At 43.2% G+C, this 25,531-nt stretch overlaps 1 protein-coding gene and 1 long non-coding RNA gene across 6 annotated transcripts in view; one reads left to right on the forward strand and one right to left on the reverse strand.

Annotated features, from left to right (window-relative positions):
• The window catches only part of ANTXR2 (ANTXR cell adhesion molecule 2), a 120,211-nt gene that overhangs the window by 93,192 nt on the left and 1,488 nt on the right, over positions 1-25,531 (reverse strand). For all 5 annotated transcript variants that reach the window (XM_075150467.1, XM_075150469.1, XM_075150468.1 and 2 more), the window contains exons 3-7: positions 22,866-22,937; positions 15,742-15,823; positions 14,592-14,699; positions 14,426-14,494; positions 13,508-13,588 (exon numbers count right to left, since the gene is read on the reverse strand). In XM_075150467.1, the coding sequence (XP_075006568.1) occupies positions 13,508-13,588; positions 14,426-14,494; positions 14,592-14,699; positions 15,742-15,823; positions 22,866-22,937 (412 nt within the window). The remainder of the gene's footprint in view (positions 1-13,507; positions 13,589-14,425; positions 14,495-14,591; positions 14,700-15,741; positions 15,824-22,865; positions 22,938-25,531) is intronic.
• LOC142082337 (uncharacterized) lies at positions 20,352-24,443 on the forward strand. The gene is made up of 3 exons (XR_012673674.1): positions 20,352-20,432; positions 23,559-23,775; positions 24,303-24,443. It is a non-coding gene; the product is annotated as an uncharacterized LOC142082337 (long non-coding RNA).

A 25,531-nucleotide genomic window follows, 5' to 3' on the forward strand; every position in this document is an offset into this window, starting at 1 on the left:
GGCATTTTAACACTCGTGAGGAGCCGTGTGGTGCTGCTGGAAGAAGAGAAGGCAGCGGAGTTCTGCTCTTCAAGGCAGGAGGTCTCTTGTACTTAAAGAAAATGAGACATGAAGATCAGGCCCCAAACATCCGCTTGTTCAACAGCAAACAACAAAACAACAGACTGCTGAGGAAACCCTGTTCTGTAGCTGCTCCGTATACAGGATTTGTTACATCACTTCCATATTGCAGCAGCAGCAGCTGAGCATCTAAGATTAAAAAAGTATCGTTATGCCATTTTTTACGAACAGTTATTACAACAGCTACCTCAGTAACAAGCGGCATGGGCGCAGCTTATGCTCCACGCTGAAAACACCACCCGGCACAGCTTCTGAGGGTTGGCTGAAGGCGGAGGCGCCTCCGCGGCTTTTAGCGAAATCGCATCTTATGGCTATTAATTGAATGGATACTGTACAGATTCCATAGCATTTCTCAGTAATGCAAGTTAATCCTTTCAGAATACTTCCAAACGCAGAAGTTATCAGAATAAAGGCACCCGAGATATCCCACGGGCACTCAAAAGCAGATCTACCCTTGATGTAAACTTACTGACGTACGCTGGGATCCTGGCTTACAGTGAAAGATGCCCCTCGCTAGATCAAGGCTTTGATGTCCCATACAGAAAATCAGATTCAGCTTCCTCCCACAACAGTCCTGTAGAATCGGCCATGCACGCAGCTCTCGGAGGCTCTGTCCTTGAGAGGAGTCGCTCTGTACTCAATTCTCACCGGCAAATGCTTTCTATCACCTCAGGAACAGCAGCGAAGCATGCAGCAATCGGAACTGGAACTGCTTAGCTCCTGAACTGGCTAATTAGTGTTGAAATTTTCTCTTTAAGTCCTACGTTGTCCATTTGCTACCTCTCTCCATCTTTCGAGCTATTTCAGAGGCTTACAAGCCGCAGACGGTTTTGTGTTCAAGGTAAGATCAATCTTCCTCAGGCACAAACAAGTATGCGTGTAAATTTTTCTTAAAACAGCTGCAGAAATTCCATCCACTTTATCAACTTTTCAGTTCGGGACCTCTTTTCACCTAGCGAATTTTTTTTTCTGAACAACCTGATTGTTAATCAGTACTTAAAATCCATATCAATCCTTATCAGTGGCATGGATTTCTACGCACTTCCCACTAGAAGGTTCCCGAAGGCTCGCATAAACTTCACAGCCCGCTTCCTGAATGAGTGGTTTAGCATTTTTGTCGTTAATAAAACATTGAATTCAATTAGAGATGTTTTACAGAAACATAGTCGGTTTCTGACCTGTAGGTGTCTGAATTGAAAAACAGAATCGTGTTTTGTTAGATTTAAGCTGCAGAAACAATACACCTACGCAAATAATTACATTAGCATAGAAAAGGCAGACGTCCCTGCAATAAGTTGCAAAAAGGCAGCCAAATAACAAGATGACATAAGGCTCACTAGTGCTTACAGTCTTCGCGAACTCCACCTCTTTATAAATTTCGCCTTGTCATAGATCTTGCCCCTGCTTTATGCAAACATTTATTCCCATAGAAAACATGCCTTCTGCATCTTCCAGTACCTGTTTAACTTGTCACAGACTGGACCCGGCTCTGCTTTGACTCACTTTTCGCCCTTGCTACTGGCTCTTAAAAGTTCTCAGAATTTAAACAGTAAAGCAGTACGGCTCCTGCAGCTTTTTAAGTATTTTGACTACCATACGCTCAGAACATACTGTGGAACAGAGCTGTACCATGCAGTATAGTGTCAGATGCAGGGTAAAACAGCAACCTTCCCTTCCAGCGCTGTAATGAATTTCACGTTCCACGAAATTGTGAGAACAATGCAGTAGAAACGAGCCATGAGCGACCCAACTGTACATCGACAATTAACAAAATACGCTAAGCGTCAATTTATTTCACGGCACCATTCGATTTTGCTTAGCCCCAGTATGCAGTTCAAAAGTTTTTGGCAGCAGTCAGCACCATAAATCATAACTTGCATGGCATCTGTTCCTCCCCGGAACTGTATGCTGAGTTCAGGATTCGAGGCGGGTCGTCAGCACAGCTGGATTCTTCACTGAACCACCGTAACGATTTTTAAGTCTACTGTTCTGACACTAGAAAATGATACATGGATGTGTACGGTGTTTGCTTCCCAGGAAAAAGATTAGTATAACTGCGAACTGCTGGAGGAAGAGAGCTCTTTGACACATTTTGATCAGACTTGGCATGCTAATAATTTTGAACGACTAAGGATTTCCAGAGTCACTGGTGGCCTTTCCTCCCTACAGTTCAGTTTCAAACAGGCACCTCATTGCTCATTGGAAGCCAATGCCAAATCAGGCTGGCTTGACTCTTTACAGGGGAAGGCAATATAGTTCCGTGGAAAAAAGCGTATGTACTGTAATAGAACAGAAGCATCTAACCTGCTATTTCCAGAACCAAGTTTTACAGAGGAAAAAATACTCATCTTTAAAAAATAATCTTATTTGCTATACTCAGGTATGGCAAGACGGGCAAAGCATGCTGACAGTGCAGTATAATCACTTCCGCAGTCCATGTGCAAAAATGTATTTACAGCAGTATTAGGTCCTGCTCATTGCACTCTGAGCTTGCGACTGGAGCATCGCTTATTGATACGCTGCCAGCCAGTCATGTGTACACTCGCTACAAAACGTGTGCTGCGCAAATGGCAAAACAGCCCTAAAAAAAACCTTAAACGCTAGTCTAATAGCAAACTCAAGACAGTGGCTTTTCTGCGGAGATTTCCACCCCCTTTTCTTTCCTCTTTCCCTTTCAAATGTGGGGTTGTCCTGGTTTCGGCTGGGATAGAGTTAAATTTCTTCCTAGTGCTGTGTTTTGGATTTAGTATAGAAGAATGTTGATAACACACGGATGTTTTCGGTTGTTGCTAAGTACCTCGCTAGTCAAGGACAGCTTCCATGCTCTGCCAAGCGCAGGCGGGAGGGAGCATAGCCGGGACAGCTGGCCCAGCTGGCCTATGAGGTATTCCATTACCATGTGACGTCATGCTCAGTATATGAACGGTAGGCGTGTTCCAGGAAGTAGAGATCGCTACTTGGTTATCGGTCAGCGCGGGTGGTGAGCAATTACATTGTGCATTACTCATTTTGTATATTCTATCATCATCATTATCATCATTATGATTGTTCATCATTATCATCATTATGATTGTTATTATCATCATCATCATTATTATTATTATTATTATTTTCCCTTTTCTGTTCTATTAAACTGTCTTTATCTCAATCCACGAGTTTTTCTCACTCTTACCCTTCCAGTTCTCTCCCCATCACACTGGGGGTGGGGGGAGTGAGCGAGGGGCTGCGTGGAGTTTGGCTGCTTGACGGGTTAAACCACGACAGGGGTTCATCATTTTCTCTAGGGATGCTATAAACACACTACCTAGTGAGCAAAATATAACCAACGGTGAGGAGAGCAGATCTAGGAACTATGGTAAACTGCAAACATAATTAAAACTGGAGAAGCTATCTTCATAGTGTGACGCGCAAAAAGGATGTGCTTTTCCTCAAGTCCTGTGCCAAGCGCCTCTCTAGTTAACCATAAAACCTGCGTCATGAAGAGCTGCATCTCGTTCAGTTCCACCCTTGATCGTCACACAGCGGTAAACACGTTCAAGTTAGCCACCTACAACCTTGTATTTGTTACTGCAAAATGGATACTTAATTCGATAAAATGTACTGAAAGAAGGGGGGCAGGAAGGGAAGATGGCACACACTACCGCTAACTCACAAAACAGTGTCTGAGAAGGCCCCGATAACATAAGAGCATTTAAAACTGCCTTTAACATTACTAGTCTCAGTTGCATCTGTGCACAGAGGCAAAGCCTCCTTTGATTTGACAGCTGTAATAGCCAAGTTCTGTGGGCTGTTTCCTGATTACGGATGGCCTACACCTTTTGGCTCCCACTAAGTGCAGATCAGGGAATGCCACACACCTGTACAACTGGGGCTTGGGGAGCAGCGATTTAAATGGTAGGCGGGAAGAGAGCCGCTCGAGTGCGCAGGCGTAGCAGCGTGCCGAAGTGGGGTCTCGAAAGTGTGTGCGAAGCGGTCTGTGCCTGTGGAACGATGCTCTTGAGTTAGTCCCTCCTCTGGTAAGTTAATACCTTCTTGAGCTTCAGCCCAGCTTGGAGCTGTAAAACTCCTCAGAAGAATGTGTAATGAAAGCAGTGTTGTACTATTGTTTGGTTTAGTCATTTTGCGCTAGGCTGGCATAGCAGCGTGTCTGGCCGGAGTGAGTCAAGCAGAACCTATCAAAATTGAGCTCGCACAGGTGCTTGGTTTAGTTCCTAAAACGATTTTGTTTCTTTTGTGCTGACTGATTGAATTAGGATTGCGCTTAACCCGTGTTTCCATGCGTTTTTATTTTTCTATGAGTCATTTCAAAATACTCCTGGCAGCTTTATTCTTTCCCCTCCCCCCCGCCCATCCCCCCTTGTAACTTAAAACTCTTTTTTCCCCACTATGGCTGAGGCAGTAAAAAGGAAATGAAAGTAAAGCAGGAGGTATTTAAGTGGTGTAACGGACTCATTTGCTATTTTTGTTCTCGAGAAAGAAATGCTGACTGGCCCTAGATCAGTTTTTTTCATACTGAGTTCCCTGAACCCTACAGCCCGTGAAAGTGAATGTGTGTGAAATCAGCGCGGTGAAAAACTTAGGCTGTACGTATGCCGGTATCAGGTTTTCTCATTCGTGAGTTGTTGCTTTTTTCACCTGAACAGGAGTTGTGCCCTCTTATACTGTGGTAGAATTAGGCCTCAAAGATTAAGAGCTGGAGTAGGTTACAAGAGAAAATTAATGTAAGCGGAGCCCTTGATTTCACTGACTACACTTCCGTAACCTTAATCCTACTCAGGATCTTTAAGTTAGAAGCACCTTCAGAGCACACCTTGGGCTCTAGACAGGCCAGATTCTCCAGCCGGCAACTGATGTTTAAACTCCCTGAAGCTAATTGCTCGTTTCCAAAATCAAATCTTCTGTTCTTTCAGATGGTGTCACAAGGTCCGTGTCATTATAATCTGAATTTAATGAAAAAAGGGTACTTAAAAAAAATTTTAAAAAAACAACCCACCAAACAAAAAAACCATGGGATCCACATGCAAAATCAAATTCCATACTATATCAATAGGTCAGTCCCACATCACGTGCCTCTACTGTGTTAAAGCAAGCCCTATCGTTTCCCATTTTTTTCCCCAGTGTTAATCTGTATGGTAAGCAAGGAGGCAATAGGACCACCTCACACTAGACGGAAGACCATCAATTCAAGATAACTTGGAATGGAACGCATGCTTTCACAGGAAACCCCATTTTGATGCTTCTCTCCAACAGTCACAGCAGTTAATACCTAATGGGATCTACCTCTATCTGCTGCCAAACATCTGTGCTCTTAACTGCAACTCCCTGCCAATTTCAGCCTACTTCCTGACGCTGCTCAGCAATGCCTTAGACAAAGAGCAACGGTAAAGGGGGTGGGGGGAAGCTTGCTATCCTGTCCCTTTATCTAAATGAAAAAAATCCCTGAGACATATGGTCGTGCATAAAGTAACCATCAGAGAGAAGCCGGGTGCAGTGTCAGGTTAGTGAAAATATTCTAATTATACAATGTCTGAGCAGTATCTCGCATGCAGTCGCTGAGTAAACCAAACGTAGAAGACAAAACTGTGGGTCATGAAAGATGCGTACTTTAACAGCACCAGAACCTTTACCCCGAATTACTAAAACCAACCCTAAACCCATTACTTATCAAGTACGTTAAATAAGAATCATGACAAACTGTTACTTTCCATAACGGGGAGAAAAGTTGTTTGGGCTATTTACTTATTTTCTAATTAGTAAGGAAAATCTGGCTCTAAGGAACGTATCACTAAGGGAAGACTAGATTTCAGTCGGACTGGCGAGTGCTTCATTTTAAGGGATGCTGTGAAACTTGCTTATGTAACAGAACTGATAGCCACGCAGGGATAGCTGACAAGTCAAAGCCAAATCGCAAGGCACGCGCACGCTCACACAAACTGGAACCATGTCAGTGATGTTGCTGGCTTATCAAGCTCTGTGTTCTCCAGGAGAACATGATATGGTTTGTAATATGTCAGAGAACGTCAAATTAAGGGCTGCACAGCAGTGAAGGGTAAAGCAGAAAGCATTCTCTTCCAGGCCATTGATTCCTTTTAACAACTACGTGCAGTAATTCCCAAAACTATCTACTCGGTCTCAATCACATGGAAAACATAGCACAACGTTAGTTCTAAACCTTGTACCCAGTGCAGCTTGAATATCAGACCATCCACGGGGATTAAAGAAGAGACTGATTTAATCAGAATAATTCTTGTAACGATAACTTGTTGCATTTCTGTTCCCCCCACCTCCTTAAACGTTTAATGGTTCGCTTCCTGGATTCCCAGTGCCTAAACTGAGCATATTTTCTTCCTACAGGAAATGATCCAATTAAGTTGATGTATAATTGATAATGAACTGTTTAAGCTGATTTTGTTCTTGAAAAATCTTAACAGCATGCAGTCAGTTGACCCTCCTCCCTTCATCTGCCCCTGAGGGACATCATTTAAGGAAAAGGCGGGGAGCAGACTCAGCACGCTCTAAGCAAGGTAGACTAGGGAGGAATTTCAGCTCCAACGAGCTGAGCTGGCTCAGGGCAGAAGTACCGACTGCTTAAAAATAATGTAGTCCCTGGTGACTACTCAATAACCAAGTTGCTTGCAACTTGGCCACTGAGACACAAGCAGTTTAGAAAGAAGAGGCTCAGTCAACATTCACGTTAGAGATAGCGCACATTGACCGGAATGTCTAACCTTGGAGCACTAACTGTCGCAATTGTTGAGTTTCCCACTCTCCACAAATACGAACTCTGCTGACCTGTCTTCTTGCCTTACAGCAGGTAACAGTGGGAGATGTTGATTGACTCGTAGGAGTTAAATAATTCACTATCACCCCAGTGCAAAAGCCAGGTCAGACCAAGGAAGTGCTGCTGATAGCATATCTAGCGCAGAAGCCATCAGATTCACGGGGAGAAGCTGGAGCACGTTTTTGTGAAGTCACTGCAGTTAGTTTTACAAACCCAAAGGCTATAATTGTTCTTCACGTGAAACAGCTCTTGCCTACCTCGACGTAACTCGCTACCACTCGCTAGACTTTGTTCTTTCCCCTCCTCTGGCACCAAGCCGCTGTCGAACGTGGGTCGCTTGCCATCCTCCCTGTGCCTCTCTCTCCCTGCGGACTTTTTCGTTAGACTGTAAGGCATACAGGTACAGGTCTGCTTTCCATCCAGTCTTGTCAACAGCTTGCGTGGCCCCTCTCTCTGCTGAGGCATTGGGGTACAAGTGTGGTGACAATGACAGTCAACACGTCCAAGCTGGGAAGTTACTAGTCCGGTGCGGAGAGCTGTTGAGCGTGCCACCGCCACATGGATTTTATGCAGTGGTTCCTTTTGGGCCCCGCTGATCTGGCTGTCACCAACCCATGTAACTTAAAGGCGGGAATGCGTTGTCATGCACAGCGATTGATACAGGAACCATCTAACTGACATGGCAACCCCCTGGATATTCAATAGATACCCTTCACTGTTGCTCAAATGAATCTGAATGCTAGAGGGATTTGGCTGACTGTTCTTTCCAACCAGAGCAGACTTCCCTCTATCATCCGCAAGAGTTTTACTGGAAAGAATTTTTACAATTAGGCAGTAAGATTTTTTTTATGGCACTACCTGCCTATACAGCTCTAGCGAGAGTCTGCCCCTGGGCATGTTACGCATATGTTCTTCTAAAGCGCCCTGGATGCATTTAATCCTTTATTCAATTTTACCGTTCCTAGGTACACTCATTTGATGGTTCTAAGTAACTCCACTTCAGCCTTGGAGTTTACATCCTACAAACACTGAGGTCTCCTCTCCCCCAGGTTGTCCTTTCACCGAGAGGTGGATACTTGAGTAGATACTGAGAAATCTCGTCATGTGGGGTAAGGTACCACACGGCAAGTGGTGCTACTCACTTCAGTGCAGGCATTTTCACCAAAAAAGCTCCGCCTGAGATAAGAACTACTGGTGTCTGTATTACTCTATTCTTCCAAGAATCGTTACTTCCTGTCATGCTGTCCTTTTCCGCTCACAGTTAGACCGTTAGCTAACCTTCTTCCAGTTTTTGTTAATACCGTGCCTGCAGTAAGATCTGTAGTGCTGAAGGCAGTAGTCGAGGTACAGCTGCAGGGGGGCCGTCCCCAGGCGATCAGTAGCTTGCTCTACTCTGTCCTGTCTCTCCGTACCTACACCGACATTAAAGACTTAACGTGTCTCTTATTTCGGTGCGATATTATCTATGAATTTGCAACTTTACTTGGACAAACTTGCAACTTTATCTTAAGGGTTAAGGTTTTTCCCCGAGGGGCTCGGCCAACGTGGAGACAACTGAGCTTCAACTTAAAATGTTGTAGCTGATGCAAGTGCTCGGCTGACACCTCTTGATCAATTTTTTTGTCCAGTATGTTTAAGGGTGGTTTTCCCACATAAAATGAACAACTCAAAACTGAGCACCTACAAAATGAACAAGCAAAAAGGGAGCTTAACAATTCCATTCTAATCCTTCTCAGGTAGAATTCTTAAGAAATTCTGTAGCAGTTACAGATAAAACAATTCTAGACTGAACTTTTTTTAAACTGACTACTACTGCTTTAGTTCTGCATGTATCAGTTCCTGTAATCTTATCTGATAAGTTTTTGTGGGGTTTCTTAAGTACAAAATACATTTTAACTTCCTGTATTAAGTGCTGCCAACTCACGTCAGTATAGAAATGTGTATAAGCCTACTTAGGACTGTCACACACTCTAATGATGTTACTAACGTGAGTTCCATCAATGTAACTTTTAAAGGCGGAAGCCTCGTCCAATTCTGCCTGCAAAGACAACCAGACAACTTCAACTCACAAATCAGTAGGACTTGTGTTTGCCTAAGCGAAAGGGGAAGCAGGGATCTCTCACCGGTTTTGTTTTTCAGAATGTGGCACATGAAAGCGATTCAGATTTGCTGAGCTGTGCAAACCACATGCACAGAAACGTGCCACGGAAGCCGGAAAAACATGAAAAAATTGCAGGAAAAATGGGAAATAAAACATCATACAGATTTACAGCAAAGTGTCATGGGAACATTACAGAAACTTCAGCCTTATGAAAGATATTGTCTTGTCTGAAGACTCTACGTGTTTGACGCAAGCGGTAGCAGCACCTTGGCTCCCAGCTCCTTAACTTAATTGCTTCTTTCCATTATTTCTCCATTCATCGTTTCGTAAGTGATCAAACAGTTAAAATGAGCAGTGTTCGGAACGGCAACGTTTCCTGCTTCTGCGAACACACACGCATTCTGCTCGCCTCCTTGACAGGGAGTCCAAGACCGTTTTTTGCATGACGGAGAAGAGTCTACCTGATGTCTGAGATAATATCCAACTCTCTCAAGGCTGTCAGCCCCACAGTCTCTAGTCACCTTGCAGAAACCAATCCCTTAGGCAAACTGTGAGTCTGACTGAGCTATTTAGTAAGCACAACGTCCCCACAGTTTTTCCCCATGGAAGTGCTGGCTCAGGACTGTATCTGGTGAGATGCAAGCGAGGTACTCTTGAGTTAGCTTGCTTACAGACTGCTTGCTCACAGCTCAGCACCCTCGTACGAAGAGATGTGCAGCCTCACCAACACTCCCCCAAAGCTGGGTAGGAAGGTGCTCTTTTGGGTATTACAGACGGACTCAGATCTAACAATGCATATGATAAATTCATAAATGGTTCTTCATCAAATGGGTAAAAAAAAAAAATTTGACATAAATCACATATAGGAAAGGAAAGAAGAATGGTTTTCATTTTCTTATATAGTACTAAACTGTCACATGGCGATATACATTGTGAACTCCCAAACCCTTACAGTTCGCTCTGTTACGGCTTGCTCATGAGGCCATACTCCATGTAATTATCAGCCAAACTACATCAGTAAATTGTTCCTGATAGCATAATAACTTGCCTTCAGCGTTTTTCTTTTAAGTTCTGAACTTTTGCTTAGATTTATTCACCCTGACAATGCTGTTTAGTTACTACTTTGTAAAGTTAGGTATTAGCAATGCCAGAAGAGCTGGAAACTTCACAAAGCAGTCGCCTCTTCACAGAAGTCTACAGAGTTTTGAACCGTTAGTTGATATCATTCAACGGAAACACAACACAGCACGGTGGTGCTTAGATCCTTACTTCGCTGGGATTTTATCTGAACTAAGAAGGTGGTCGAAACACAAGGCAAGCTTTTCAATATCTGACCTAGGTTTTCTCTAAATGCTTATCTCAACTGTCTTGAATGTTAATCCCTGGCCATGATTAAACATATTTTGCGTATCTGTTCAAAGAAAATAAATCGGAGTAATTGCATAGACTTCAAACAACTGCAGAAGCAGGTACTAACAGATACTCTATGATAAAGCTCATCACTTTTTTTTCCATCAACAAATGAAGAATAACTACTCGGTTCTCCTGGTTATTTGCTACAAGTAGCAAATGACAACGTAGCAGCCAAAAAATTTCACAGCTGAGTCCGGTAGAGATAAATGTAGTACAGGCTTTGAGCAGCTCCTCCAATCGTTCCTACTGAACAGTTTTGTGTGTAGTTTTGCATGAGGGTTTTAATTGCTGCGTCGCTGCCATTTTTATAAACCATATATTTTTTCTAAACAAAAGTTTTCAACGATGTTCACGGCGGGTTTCACAACTGCACCTTTGACACCACACTTTGAGCAATACTTCTGCATATTTGTGATGTGGGTATTTCTTTTTCATCTGTTTTGAAATTAGCTTTCCCTTCTGTGACAGGCTGTCTCTTTAGGCGTGTATTCTCTAGCTAACTTGCAAACTGAAATAGATTTATAATTGTGAATAAAAAGGAAAACTGTGAACTATTGTTTAGGGTCTTGAACTATTTCATGTTTAATTAGATCTGCTTATCAATTTCGTAATGCAATGAGAATGAGATCTCACAATCCGTCAAAACCCCTTCAAAAAAAATTGAGTTATCGCTACAGCATACCCAAAAGTCACGTTAATACAGCCACCACACGTGCATTTAAAAAAAAAGAAACACACACAAAAAAACCACAACCCACAACGAACAAACAAACCAAAAAACCCTATCTATGGATACTTCCATCCACGCTCTGTGGTAAAACATGGACGTTGGCAGGGTATCGTTCTCCCACTGCTTCCAACAAGTGTGTTCAATGTGCTTACTGGAGAAAAGGAGAGTTTCAAATGCCCTTATGGCTAAATGAAGCTCCGCTGAGATTCAGTGCTTTTCAGAAAGCTGTAAACAATATTCAAGCCTCTAAAAGCTCTGGGGAGCTATCAAATCTCTAGCACTAACGGGTTTTGTTTGATCCTTTATCCCAAGAAATGAGACTGATGCAGGTAAGACTGAAGTCAGTTGACATGTTTCCATCAGAAGGGCCTTCTTAACCTCCTTGATTTATCAGCAAAAACATTTCCCGCTGCCCCGACACCCACAACATAACAGGTTTTTTTTATGGACAGAAAGATGCGGTAAGCCAAATGTTGAAATGCCTATTCCAGCTGCAGTCTGTTAAATGAAACCCTAAACAATTCAGGAGTTCAGTCTCAGTTTAAAGGAGCAGACAATGCTTTTAAGCTGTAGAACAGCATACTTGAAATTTGCTTTTCCTGTACAGTCCCTGTCAGTGCTAAACTGTTACCCTAAAACAAGGTGCTGCCATTGTGTGCATCTTTTCTTGCTCTACAGCTACGATATGCACAAATCTGGGATTTTTACACTCAGGTTTTTTAACAACTGCCAGAAGAAGCTGGACTGAGGCTTGTGCAAACACCATCTGCCAAATCTTATCAGAAAAGCTTCCCTCGCTCTGCCCACAGAAAAGTAAAGGTGCTTGAAAGCTCCTGGGAGATATAGAGGAGGCAGACTGGCCCCGCTACTAGCCAGGGACTGCCCAAAAATACCTTGGCTGAGAACAGGGGATAATGGGACAACCTAGAAGTTATGCCAATCCTCCCCATGTTTGAATTACAGACTCCTCAAGCTGAGCTCTTCAGAAATCTTAAGCGATCGTACTCCTGCTGCCGCTTCTTCAAAGAGCAGGAAGAGGGGAGAAACCCGACTCCTCGGAAGCGGCCAGTCCGCAGGTCAGTGGAGGGGAAACTCTGAACGCAAACGTCTTTAGTCCTTTAGCTAGTTCTACCTTGACATACCCATTTCGAAATGCGCTATCCTTGGAAACTTAACGTAATCAACTGGGGTTAAACATTCAGCTCTTATTTATAGGTCCATCACTAGTGGCTTCAGTGTTGCATCACTGCGCCCTAGCAGAATAACTGATTCTTGTAAGTCTCTAAAATGGCACAGAATAAGATTTTTCAAAAGCAATACCACATGGGGTGTACTATCTTTTCAGGAAAATAAATGTCACTGTATGAAAAGGTTGATTATATCTCTGTAGAATGTGCAAGGAAGATTCTGGAACTACATTTATTTTAAACAACAAGAAGGAAAATAAGTTGTTTCATTATGACATTAACTTCCACAAAAAACACACTATTCAAGGGAAGTGATAAATTCATGACTGCATAATATCCTGTATGTGAGTAGTATCCTTCCTTTATTTAAAAAAAAAAAAAAAAAAAGAAGAAGGAAAGGGAAATGAATTATAGAGCGATCTCTCTCAGAAAAAGCATTTCATTATTGGTTTTGACTTGACTTTTGACAGAAAGCTTTTCTCCATTGTGCTGCCTACACGCAGCAGCAGCACTGTTAACCTTGCATAAAACACACAGCCTTTAGTTTAAGATGAGGCAAATAAATTAGGTCCCCACAACCAAAGGTGTGTCCTTGATACACGGCTAAAATACTGTCAAGCCACTGATCACAACCAAAACATTTCTCTTGCTTTGATCCCTTCTTGCAAATCAGAGTCATCAGTTGACTGGCCTCATCTCACTGACGGGGGTTTCTCATGCATGCTGAAAAAAAGGAACTGAAAGACTTATCGCTTACTGGGAAAACAAGTGGTTAAAGTCAAGGCTGAAGTATGTATTTAGAATGCTTGTCTGTATACGAAGATTTGGGCAATTCCTAAATTGCACTCATTCCTAATGATTTTAACCAGTTGTTCTCCACTCTCCTGGAGTTAAGTGTCTCGATTTTTTTCACACTAAAGCGATAGCAGCCAGTCCTCAATGCATCCCTCTCAAACTCACTACACTTTTAGGGAGTGCACATAGGTCTGAGCATGAATAATTGCAGGAGTGGCAGGCAATGTTAATTTACAGAAGTGCATCTCTAAGATAAGGTGGAGAGAACTTAACACACTGCAATTACTGATTTAGGAACCAGTTCTGCCTGGAAAAGTAAGTGGGACTGGAGAGTACGCTGTCATCTTGAGGAAATGTTAAGCTTATTGCCGGATACTCACAGAATTGATTATCCCCTTAAGTGCTTGGAATCCTCCAGTGACAGGGAAGACTTGCTCTTTCGTGTCAGCGATTTTTTCAAGCTTTGGAGAGAAAATGCATGCAAACACGTGAATCCTTTGGCAAACTGAATTCGTCACGCTGCTTTTCACCCTTGAAATGTAAATGAATGTCTAAACACAACTCCTATCAACTCGGCAAAGAGAAGGAAAATCTTGAGTTCCCTCACAGCTAACTATGACTCTTCTAAATGGGAGGACTTACTACAACCTACTGCAGCTAACAAAATGATATCGTGGCTAGCCATCGTGTCAAACCACCACACTAAAGAAATCTTTTAGGGCCTGTATCTTGGCAGTGATTTCTTAACTCTTTAGATAATTACCTTCCCTGTTTGCTCTGCCTTCCATTAAAAAGCCTTTCTATGCGCCTTCTACGGCAAAGAGTCTTCTGTATACTTCTCTATTTAAGTCACTTTCACGGTACAAGAGTAGCCACAGCCTTCATTAGGACACAGCAACTCCGGAAGAGCTTTCGGGTCAATGAAGGACATGGATCCTTCTTTCTTTTGCTTATCCCAAGGCTGATATACACGCTGCTTGAAGTCTGTGTATAGCTACTCTGTTCACTTGACCTGTAGCCTAATCTGGTGGCCGTCTTAATGAAAGGGATTTTGCCTGCATCCTTTCCTACCGGCAGCGACCCGTTAGCAAGGGTACTTCCGACGGGTCTTCTCGGCAATGAAAGTGACACCCGCACCTTCTATTTACGTCTATGTACACGTCTGAGTGCTTCCTAAGCCAGAGGAGACGTTACACTGACTAATGTAAGTAAAAATTATTTCTGTATTACTTTACATTAACTGTACAAAACCCTGTGACAAGGTATTGCTTAGTAATCTAGAATAGTAACGTTCTTACCTGTTCTTGTACAAAATCAAGGACGCCAACGCAGTAAACTCGAGCTCCCAGCTCTCTGGATTTCTTTGCCTGCCCCAGAATAGAACAGAGGAATAAGCATTTTCTCATTCAACAGGCAACACCCAAACTCTTCAGAATATAACATGCATTTTCACCTAGCGCTCACCTCTTTCTCTGCATACAAGGGAATCTGACCATCTAGCTTGCCGTCTGTCAATGTAATGATGATACTAGAAAACCTTGAGGCTCCTTGCTTCGCAATTTGCACGTTGGCCTGAAAACAAAAAATATTTATCCAGCTTAAAATTACACCTGAACTTTTAACCAAGATGCATCTTCTAAGTCAATATAGCATCTGAAACAATGCTCGGCCTCATCTTCAAATCCATCTCTCGTGTCGATCCTCTGCCTCCCTTTAACTCAATGCTAACAAGGAAATCATTCATCAGCATTTTCCAGTCACCAGTGAGCCCATCTCTGAAGTGCTGGGGTCACTAGCCGATCAACCCTTGGAAAGACTCGATTCTTTCAGGACAGACACTCTCTGAGTTGTGAAGCTCACTTCTCTTTCCATCCACCACAGTGTTTCCTTTGCTACCCACCATATTTCAAATGCCAGTCAGTAGGTTCCAAGATATAAAAAGAATGGCTTAAAACTAAGAATTTTTTTTAAATGGCAACAAACTTCTGTTTGCCTAGCTTTTCAGCCCGCAGATCACAATTACAAACTTGGCTCCGTAGGCATAAAGGAAGAAACTAAGTTTCTATCCGTCACAGTGAAAGCTTAGACCCTCACCTTATCCCTCACCTTCAGGGCCCGAGTCTTTTAGCAAAATCGCAAAGTATACTTTAACTGTACGTCTCAAGAAAATATAAGCAGTTGGGAACTCCGTAATTAAGACAGTCCAAAATTAAGACCATTTGTCTTGAAAATGCTGATCTGTGCAGCGAACTCTCCACAAGCACACGCTCTAGAAAGCACTGTTAGACCTGCAGCCCTACAAAGCTGTGTGTGACTATTCACCATGTAGTCGGTATGCTGTGTTAGCTGTTAAATTCACGACAAAGAACCGCTCTCTACTGCGAAGGACGAAGTCAAAGAAATTCCGTACGGCAATTGTCTACGATGGCTAATCTTCTGCATGGGATTTGCACAGTATCTGGGCAATCCTGGGACCACTTAGGAAACCAAAAAGATTCGAGTGCACCAGACTGAGGCATACAATCAGTCCATGTATGTTACAGGTTGTTGCCGTTGCTATCCAAAGGGTGAGAACAGAGGACATTTTGACTGCAGGAAGATGAGTAAAACCTACCTGTTTTAATCCTTCATGTATATATGTGTCACCTGCTGGATTTACCTGCTCCAAATCCTTAAGACCTTTCTTGATTTTCTCTCTAAAAAGAAAAAGGTAAAAGACCGTTAGCGTGATTTGAAGTGGGGAAAGGGGTTAGTTTATTGATGGAAAAATCAGTATTTGTCATAAAGGAGATCTGAAATTAAAATCTGTAAAATATAGCATTTAGCCGAGACCCCATGTGGAGACAGATTTTGTATTCACAACGGAAGCGGCACTGTGGTAACAGATATTTTAGACCTAAATAACACAATATGCCTCAGTGAGTCAAAGAGCTAGAATAAAGTAAAATGTTTCAGACAGAGCAGATATTGCAAAGAAGTGGCAAAGCCTCAGCACTAAATAGCCCAGTGGAAATTCTGTTGTATTAAGTCTACTTTGCTCAATTAAACCAACTTCACTTCCAATCACGCTGCAATTAAAAAAGAAATCCCCTAAAACAGCAGTTCTATTTCTAGAGAAATCTTCCAGGTCAATATGCAGATATCTAAGGGGGTAGGACAGAATTGCAATAATTAAAATCTTCTCCCTTAAAAAATAAGTATCAATAGGCAAATGCAGCATTTGCAAGACACCTCTTGTATCCAAGGAGAATTACTAGGACTAAGGACAGATTTTTAAATTGTTGGCTGTCACTACCTTTCTGCGTGACCTTCGACAAGACATCACACTTACACAGGTCACAGTTCACTTCTATTTCACAGGAGGATAAGGTATTTCTCATGGCCCTTCAAATAAATCCATCTTTGACTGCGAGATGCTCACTTAACTATGAGGATAAGAGTGGAGAAGCTGGCAGGTAGCACAAAAGGAATTCTTTCCAGTGAAATCAGTATGAGCGGGGAAAAAAAGGCGGAGAGACTTTACTGAAAGAATCAAATCTGCAAGCTCTTAATTCTTTGCAAGCAAACTTCCAGTGAAGCCCAGGGACAGTTGTGCTCGGAAAGGACAAGTGAAAACTAAGTAGGGACAAAATTTGGGCCAGCATATATAGAATACTGTAACAAATATAGGTGACAAGGAGGAAACCAGCAGGAGTGGGGACATGGAGGGAAAATACATTGGAGGATGCATGAAAGCTTTCCTTAGGGCAAACAAAATGAGAAAGAATGCATATGCCGCTCTGCCTGAATGCCACCCACGAGTCGTTTGTTCCACTGATGGGTTTCCTCTATGTTTAGAAGCTCTGTTCCAAAGTACAATCCGTAGCTGTAATAAGCTCCCAATCACAGGATCAACCGATACAATCGGGGAGGTGGGAAAAGAAAAAAAGAGAGAAGCGTGGCTTTGAATATACGGAAGAGAACAAGTTATGTAAGATAATACAATCTGTTTGATCCAAATATTTTACATGCAGCATCTATAGAAACAACTTGAAACTGATTATGTATGAACGCAGATCATAAACCACATACTTGGTGCTTGCCAGAAATGAGTGGCAGCACATCACAGGCGTTAGCGTTCTGCTGCCAAGAAACAAGCAGCAACTGAAGTCCCAGTTTTCTGAAACAGATTTCATTTTGCAAAAATAGCTTTTGTACGACCAGTTCAGTTTTATTTATCTAAAATGTCTTGTGACCCGGTCACCCAGAAATCTCTGGCGTTTCCAGGCCTCTGCCTACACAGGGTTCCAGGAAAATCTTTGGCAGCGTGAGCTTTTTTAGCTGCACTTAATCAGTCACCATCTCTTTCCCTGGGGGCACATCTGTACCACACAGGCCCAGCCAGATGTGAACAGGCACCACCCGTGCTCCGAGCAGGTCAGGTACGAGCGAGTCCCGCTCTGGATGTCACGAGGCCAACGTGGGTGCAGGATGTGGGGCCCCAGCAAATGAGCCCCACCAGACAGCATGAGAGGTTAGTTCAATCACGCTGAAACTCGCACCCAGCCGGTTTGGAGGGTGGGCACGGGAGCTCGCGTCTGCCTGAATCGCTCTGATAACGGGACTTACTTTAGTCAACCACCCATAGCACTCCGAAGCCCTCTCTTCAGTGCTCTCAAAACTCTCCTTTCTCTAGTTTCTGCAACAATTTTTTGCAGCCACAAAAACCCACAGAGAAGGTCTGGTTTTAAAACTCCTCTGTACTGAAATAACAGAGCCATGACCTCAGTCTGGGTGTCTGGACGCTACCGCAGTACAGTCCAGTAACAGCGATAAAGGCTGAAGTGACGTTGGCTTCATGGTTTAAGTCAGACAAGGGAGGTAGATGGAAAAAGCAAAACAAAATCAGCAACTTGCAGCCTGTCTGTGTTTGGGCTGAACGAGTACAAATTTAATATCTCTTCCCCATTCAGCATATGGGCTGCATCACATCTCTGTTATTTAGAAAAGGCACATCTAATTTTTAATAGCTACCCTGTCTGTTCTCTCTTTTAAGCTTTGTAACTACTTCAGATAATTCTTCCAGCAGCAGCCAAACACAACCATGGCTACAAGCTCTCCGTCATTTTGCTCTGTGGATTCTTTTTAGCTAATCCATGAACAGGGACTGCAGGCGTCATCCCAGCCCGGCTGAGGTCAGGCGAGGTTCTGGTGGCAGCTTCAGCGGCGCCCACTGCTCTTACCTCTCTGGGGAACTCTGCTGCGCTCTACCTCAGAGAGCAGGACCTGGGACGAGCTCTGGACACCTCAGCTGCAGAGGGCTTGTTTGCTGTGAGGGAGCCTGTGCCAACTCTGCTGTGAGGCGTACCAGCCTATCTACAAATACCGCTCCCTGCACGGGCCAAAGTCTACACTGAGCTTGTCTTGTACCTTCAGTACTCCCAAGGCAGGGCACCGCAGAACTAAATTTAGAATTGAAAACAGACCATTTAGTCAAGAGAGATTACAAAGCAGCCCAGCTTTGCAAACAACTGAAGAAATCAGTTTAACACAAATTAAAATGTAGCAACCTCTCCTTACCTGAGCACGCTCCACAATTCAGATTTACTTTCAGGTCTGAATGTAACCGTTTGCCTTGCTGAGTGCTAATTACATCAAGGCAACTATCACCAGTTTACAGGAGAGGTTTCTCTGCGTAAGCTCTGTTGCACCAAGCTGCAAGCTTTTATTTAGGCAACTCAACAGGTACTGTTTTCATCACTGTTTAGTGGTATCTCTTGCTTTAAGTAAGTTTAATTGACACAGTACTAAAAACAGCGTTGTCAGCAGCCAAGTGGTCGGACTACTGATACTGTTAAGGCATTGCGTTGTTTCCTCGCGTAGACAGGGCCGCAGCCGGCGCTCGCTGGCAGCGGAAGACACGTATCGCTTCCTTCTGCTGCAGCAGGATGTAGATCACACCTCCACTTGAGAGGACCAGCGATAAAGCTACAGACCAGTTACGAAGCACAAGCCACCTTAGTTTCTCAGAGACACGATACTGTCTCTTACTGAGAGCAAGAGCACTTAACAGAAAGGGACAATCATTTGCCTTAAAGGAAATAAATGCATCTTCAACATGTACAAAGAAAGGCTTATACTTGCTAGAAAGCAAAGCACGCTTGAGGACTGAATCTTAAAAGCCGTTCAAATCCCTGCTTTTCTTCAGGGAGAAAATTTTGTGCTTATACGTTAGTGCTGCGGAGGTTAGAAGCAGCTGAAACTGTCACACGGTCATGCGGATTCAGCTGGGCAAGGGGCTAGCCTTGTATGAAACGCTGAGTCTCCATTAATATCTATGCAGTTTTGAGTAGTGGTGTTCTTAGCTCTTCTGGATGGGGGACAGTACCCGATATTTCTTCTCCATGTTGCATTCTACCTATTGAAGCGCTGGAATCTCAGATTGTTTTTCAGCGTGTTGAGAGTAGGAGCGCTGGCAGGGAAATTGTGATTCCCAATGAGCGTGTATTTATCATCAGGAATGAGGCTACGTGCCTGCGAGGGCAACGTACTTTATCTCTAACGAATAAAGGCAAACAAAACAGGTGCTTAGGTTTTGCTGCTAAAAAGGAAGTATAATAACAGGAAAACAAACAAACTTGCTAGTGACACAAAGGGGGGGGAAAAAGTGTTCTTTAACAAAAAGAGGGATGGTTACCTCCCTGACGAACAGAGCTGTCATACCGGTGAAAGTAAACCCTGCACATCAGCCTCCTCATACGCATAATCAGGAGGAGGCGCCTGCTTTCTACACCCCCCAAATACTACAGAGGGCTCGGTACAATTATAGTAATTATTCTGCTTCGAACATCAGGCGTCCTGCATGGGCTCCAGATGGGAAACACATAAGTGGCTGACTTTGCCGTACTTTATACGCTCAGCAGAACATGCTCTCTGCAGATGGCTCTATTTTGGCAAGTTTCTTGAACCAAAGCGTAGGGTTAGCTCACGTGACCAGAGGCTCAAAATACATAAGTGTCTTGCTAGCTTACATGTCCCTGTGCAATAAAGGAATAGTCAGTGCTCCACCAGACTATGGACAAGCACAGGAAGGTACGGTCGGTCATGTACCACGTACTTAAGTGTCTTGTTTTTCCACCCTCATTAATATAATCTTTCTTTAGCTCCAACAGGAGTTTCACCTAAGCAGTCAGCGGGGCTAGTCCTGGCCATGGACATCGGTCAAATGCTGTAGAAGCAGGTTTACAGAAACCAGAAATTCTGCTGGCCAGCATACAGTCGGCCAAAAGAGAAGGCAGACGACATAGTGCCAACTGGATGATATTCGTAAGTGTATCTAGTTTTCCAAACAACTTGCTTTTCAAAACTAGTAGCGAAACTGAGCCCCAAATGTGAATGCACAAATCTTTGTTTACCCCTTAGCACACAGTTTCCAGCTAAACTTTACAGGAGAAATGTGTATCTCTAAAACGGGATATAACCATTGTGAGAAGTCTTTTCCATCTGGGTGTTATTTTTATTCTATGTATTTATTACAGCATTGTGTGTACTGTGGTTAACAGTGACTTCTGTTTCCAGAGTTACTCACATAGCACTGGTTCATAGTCACAAAATACTTGGTCATCTGGGGGCTTCGGGACTATGGTGTGGGTTTCTTTATATCCACCACTTTATTATGCAGTAAAAACCAGCAAGAACTTTGTGCAAACAATTAGAAGCCTAAGGTTTTCGAAACAAAAAAGACTCCCTTACTTTGAACTAACTGCTGGGAATGAACTGTGGTTTCCCGACATTTGCGAATTAGCAAGTAAGCAAAAACGTCCCTGCAAGTACATAAAAAACCCAAGGCCATAATATCCCATAATCACACACACGTACACACCCATCCCCAAAACTGCACTGTACTTAGCATCCTCATCTTCTGTTTGGAACAATGGGAGTGAGACATTCCAAGTCATTTTCCTCTGTTGACTTCTTTAATATTTAGAAGGACAGCTGTTCCAACTGCATCTATCCAATCTTACCTAGGTACATACGGTCACAGTTACTAATGTCTCCTCCTTCATTCCCCTTGTAATTCCTCCTAAACAGTAACTGTAGTAATTTCCTTTCCCCTACCACACTCACAAAAGCATCAGCAAACCTTGCATTAAAGAAAAGTCCCACAAAGGAACACACTAGAACTCAAGAAGGTTCCTTCTATGCTTTCAACGCGGCTTCCGAGAAAAGCACGGTTCTTTCCATGGCCTGAAGTGTGCCACAGACATGCAATGAAACAGGCGCTTGTGTTTCCGTGGCGGGGTTCCAGAGTTCCGCCCAAGCGTTCCAAGTGGTCTGCATGCTGTCAGCGCTGACTCTCTGTGCTTGATAAGGAATAGGCCACTGACAGGGATTAAGGGCCTATTGAAATCGAGAGAAAGGATCTCATTGACTTCAGCAGTCCTCAGAACAGGCTTAAGTATCCTCTCCTGACCTCTCCCAAGGCATCTGGAAAAATGGCTCATAACCTTGCCTCTCCCCGCAGAGAGCAGATCCAGCATCCAAGTCCGGGTGGGGGGAAGTGAAAACTTGGCCCCTCACGTCAGGCCACTTTTTTAAATGCTAAAACAGGAGGGGCTTAGAACTGGGTCTTTAGACAACCTCCTTCTAGGATGTCAGCATACATTTCTGTAACGCGACACGTTTGTCTGTTGCCGATGACAGGTCGCTTCAGTTAAGTCTCGTACTTGCTATTACGTATTTCAAAAAAAAAAAAAAAACCTCCACACAGTAAACTGACTGACTATGGCAGACCACATTTTGTACTGACTCTACTAAAAGGGAGCGGAAAGGAAGGACTACCTCACTTCCACCCTGTCACAGTTCATTACAATGATTCCTACATGGTTTATCCACATGTTCAAAATCCAAAAAGTTGTGCAGTGTGGTTAGCTTCTGGATAGAAGGGAGAGAGAAAGGAGGTGGTGTTGGTTTTGACAAGGCCGCAAGGATATCGAAGGACTTTGACGACAGCGCATTGCTGAAAGCAATGATTCCGCAATATCATTTTCCAATTCCTGTGATTTTAGTCGTTTATTTTGCAACATTCTCTTCCCTACCTTCTGTTTTCTCCCACCTATCCTTCACCTACCCTAGCTGCTAATCCTTATGTGCTTTAGAAATCAGAGTTAGCAGCCTTGAATTCCACTGCCTTTGAAAACATCAACTGAAAGGAAGAATTCGGACACGTCCATACATCATCACAGTGCCAAAAAGATCTCACACTTTTCAAGTGGCACCAACTCCACTGTCTAAAACCGATCTTGAAGCTGTGATGTGAAAATACAAAATGAAATACCTTATATGAGATTATGGGAAACATTAATTTAAGATTGTATGCTTTACCTAGACATGAGAAAATACCGAAGACTTATCTACAGATATTGCTTTACAAAAGTAAAAGCGAGAATAATTTCTCCTGCCGTGCCAAGGAAGATGCAGAGTCACGCAGAGATGAAAACATTACTCGTAGTCGTACCGCAAAGCAGTGGCAGAGTTCACATCACGAATTTATTTCCCATCGTTCTTCTCCTTCCTTTTTTACTAGGCTATCCACTGGTGTGTTCACAAAATTAAATCCAGCTCTGCACAGAGGCTTCATGACTGGCCACCACTTAAAGGTATCAGTTATTGTTCAGTATCTGTTACTGTTCCTCTGATTTAATAAGAGCCCTTGGGGGAGCGGAGGGAGAGGGAGAATTAAAAAAGCAGTGCACTAACCTGTCTCCAGTTAATGGCATAATGACCTGTGCCTGGGTGGAAAACACGATAAACGATAACCTCATCTTGGGGCTTTTAAAAAAGGAAAGAGGAAAAAAAATACATTTTAGACAAATGAAGAGAAATGTACAGATGCACAGCATTTCATTCATTTATTCATGCTTCGTTAGTATCATCTTAATCCTCCAACTTCCAAAGATCATACTTTTGAACTACGAACCCAGAATGAGAGAGGAATTAAAGGAGTAGATCTACTCCTTACCCAGACGGTTTGAGAATGAAGTAGCAGAATTATTACTCTTTCTTGCCTGACTAGACTCCAGATCAAGACATGCTAAGCTTAACGGTTAAGATCTCATGCGACCCAACTGACAGTGAACTTCATAGGTTGCGACCTACCAACGTACAGAAGGTAACACGTCCTTTTATATTTTCATGGTCACTGGTGTAAAAATAAGTCAGGGACATAGACTCAGGGCACACTCTTGCTCCGGGGTATTAAACATGGACACATTCAGAAGTCAGTTTCCCCTTTTTAGAGGTTGATCCTGACACAATGTGAATTTCTAACTGTGCTTTTTGGTCATAAAATCATCAAAGTCAAAGAAACAGTGCCTTTCGACTGATTCAGCTCTAAAAAAGCAGCATGACAAACTCTTTCAGAATGAGTATGTTTTTGTTTCGGTGACATAGAGTTGTGACACTTAAGATCAACTTCCGTCAAAGTATCCGGGGAAACGCCATTATAAAAAGCAATACTGTATGAATTGATTTTATTAAGGAATTCAGTCTTTTTTTCAAGAAGCCCATCCGTCTCTTCCAACAGGACTACGAGGAATTATATCCAACTATCGGTGAAAAATGCACAAGAACTGATGCTCTGGAAGGCCAAGGCAGTAACTGTCCTAAGGTAAGTTGTAACAACATCTCTCCTACCTGCTTTTAACGCTTATTCATGACAATTTCAGTATCTTCAGTAATTTTATAATTCACCGTATATGTGTATCAGCATTAATTAATCGGGTTAATGTTAGTAAAGACATAACACTTGTAAAGATGAACGGCCATACATTTTCCGTTCACTTATGTCAGCGATGCAACTTAAAATTACTGACATCGTGGAAATGTAAGTACTGGGCAAGTCTTGGCACAGAACTGCACCGATCTTGGATTTAAGATCCAGCCTTGCAGTCTATGCGTTAAGGCTCTGAATACAAAAATCTGAGATGCTCGAAATGAAATTATAATCTAAACCATGGGATTACCAATCTTCGTAGCTGCCGCAAGCAATTGCCAAACAAAAAACAAGTACTTGCAATCCCGATCTCTGGAAATTACATCACCGCCTAGTCCAAGTAACGTGAGACTTCCCTATTTGAGATGCAACTCTCTGTGCATAATAACCTCAAAGTTACGATTTAGCTAACTTGTCTTTAGGACAACCACAAAACTGTCCTCTTCACAAGACATCCCATTTCTGTTCCACTCTCCGAGCGCTCAGGCGCTGTGACGATGGAGGAGGATCGTATGAACACACCCATTCGACCCGACAGCCCTGCCAGGCGCAGGCCTTTCAGAACCAAGATAATCAGCATGCAGCGCTATTACTGCAAACATGCACGTTACAGACAAGTCAAACTGGAGAGCGGATGCACCGCCGTGAATTAATTCTTCAGGTGAGGACTGAAGGAAACTGCTACCAACTGGTTCTCTGGGTTCTTCTTCCCACAACTACTCTTTTCAATTTCAGAAAGAGCAAGGTCGAGTGACTCCATGCCCTATTCTGAAAGCGAACTGAGGCCGGAGGGCAGGACAAAGCCTCACCAGCCTTCGGAGGCACTCCAGCCCCATCAGGGAAACACACGGGGAGACACACCGTTCAGGCTCCCGCAAGAGCCCAACAGCCGTCATGCCGCGCAGGGTTTGTCCCACGCAAGGCTGAGTCCTCAGCACCCGGACACCGAGGGAGATGCTCGTAGGTCGGACTGTCTGGCTCTGCCCCATAACTGATTCTCCTTTGGTGTGAAAGGTCAGCGGAACAACTTGCCAACTCAACAGCTTTATTTCAGATAATGCCGCCAGACCGCTACACAACAACTGTGGCAAGAGGGAGCGTCACTTGGCTGTAAAAGATGATGAACCGAAAGGCTTACGCTGAACAAGCACCACCCTTTCAGTGGGGGCAAGTGAATTTTTTTACCACTCACTGAAAAGAAGTGCTGCTTCGGTACCCGCAGGCTCTTTTTTATTTTTTATTCTAGAGCTTACAAAATAACTTTCAAAAGCTTGTGTCACCCACCTGGTTCACAGAAGATTTGCTTTTTACAAGATGAATGTAAGCAATATTTAATTATGCAAGCCTAATTGTATCCCTTTATTAGCAAGCCAAGATTAGAATTGCCCACTGCATTTCATTTTCCTTAGCAAAAACTACCACAACATCTATGTCTGTGTCTTTGGGGGGCTTCCTTTGTTTTATCCTGTTGGGTTTTTTTTCTAAAGCAAAATGCTGCACCACAGTAATCCTCAGCTGTTTGTACAGAGTACGGTTAGCCAGTATTTGTAACAGTCGTTTCTGTGGCAGCAACACTTGCCAGACAACACTGCTAGCCGGTTACAAAGTTGATGACATATATGTACAACAAATATACTGTTAACATGGCATA

Source organism: Calonectris borealis, chromosome 4, assembly GCF_964195595.1.
Source record: "Calonectris borealis chromosome 4, bCalBor7.hap1.2, whole genome shotgun sequence".
In the NCBI taxonomy this organism is placed as follows: domain Eukaryota; kingdom Metazoa; phylum Chordata; class Aves; order Procellariiformes; family Procellariidae; genus Calonectris; species Calonectris borealis.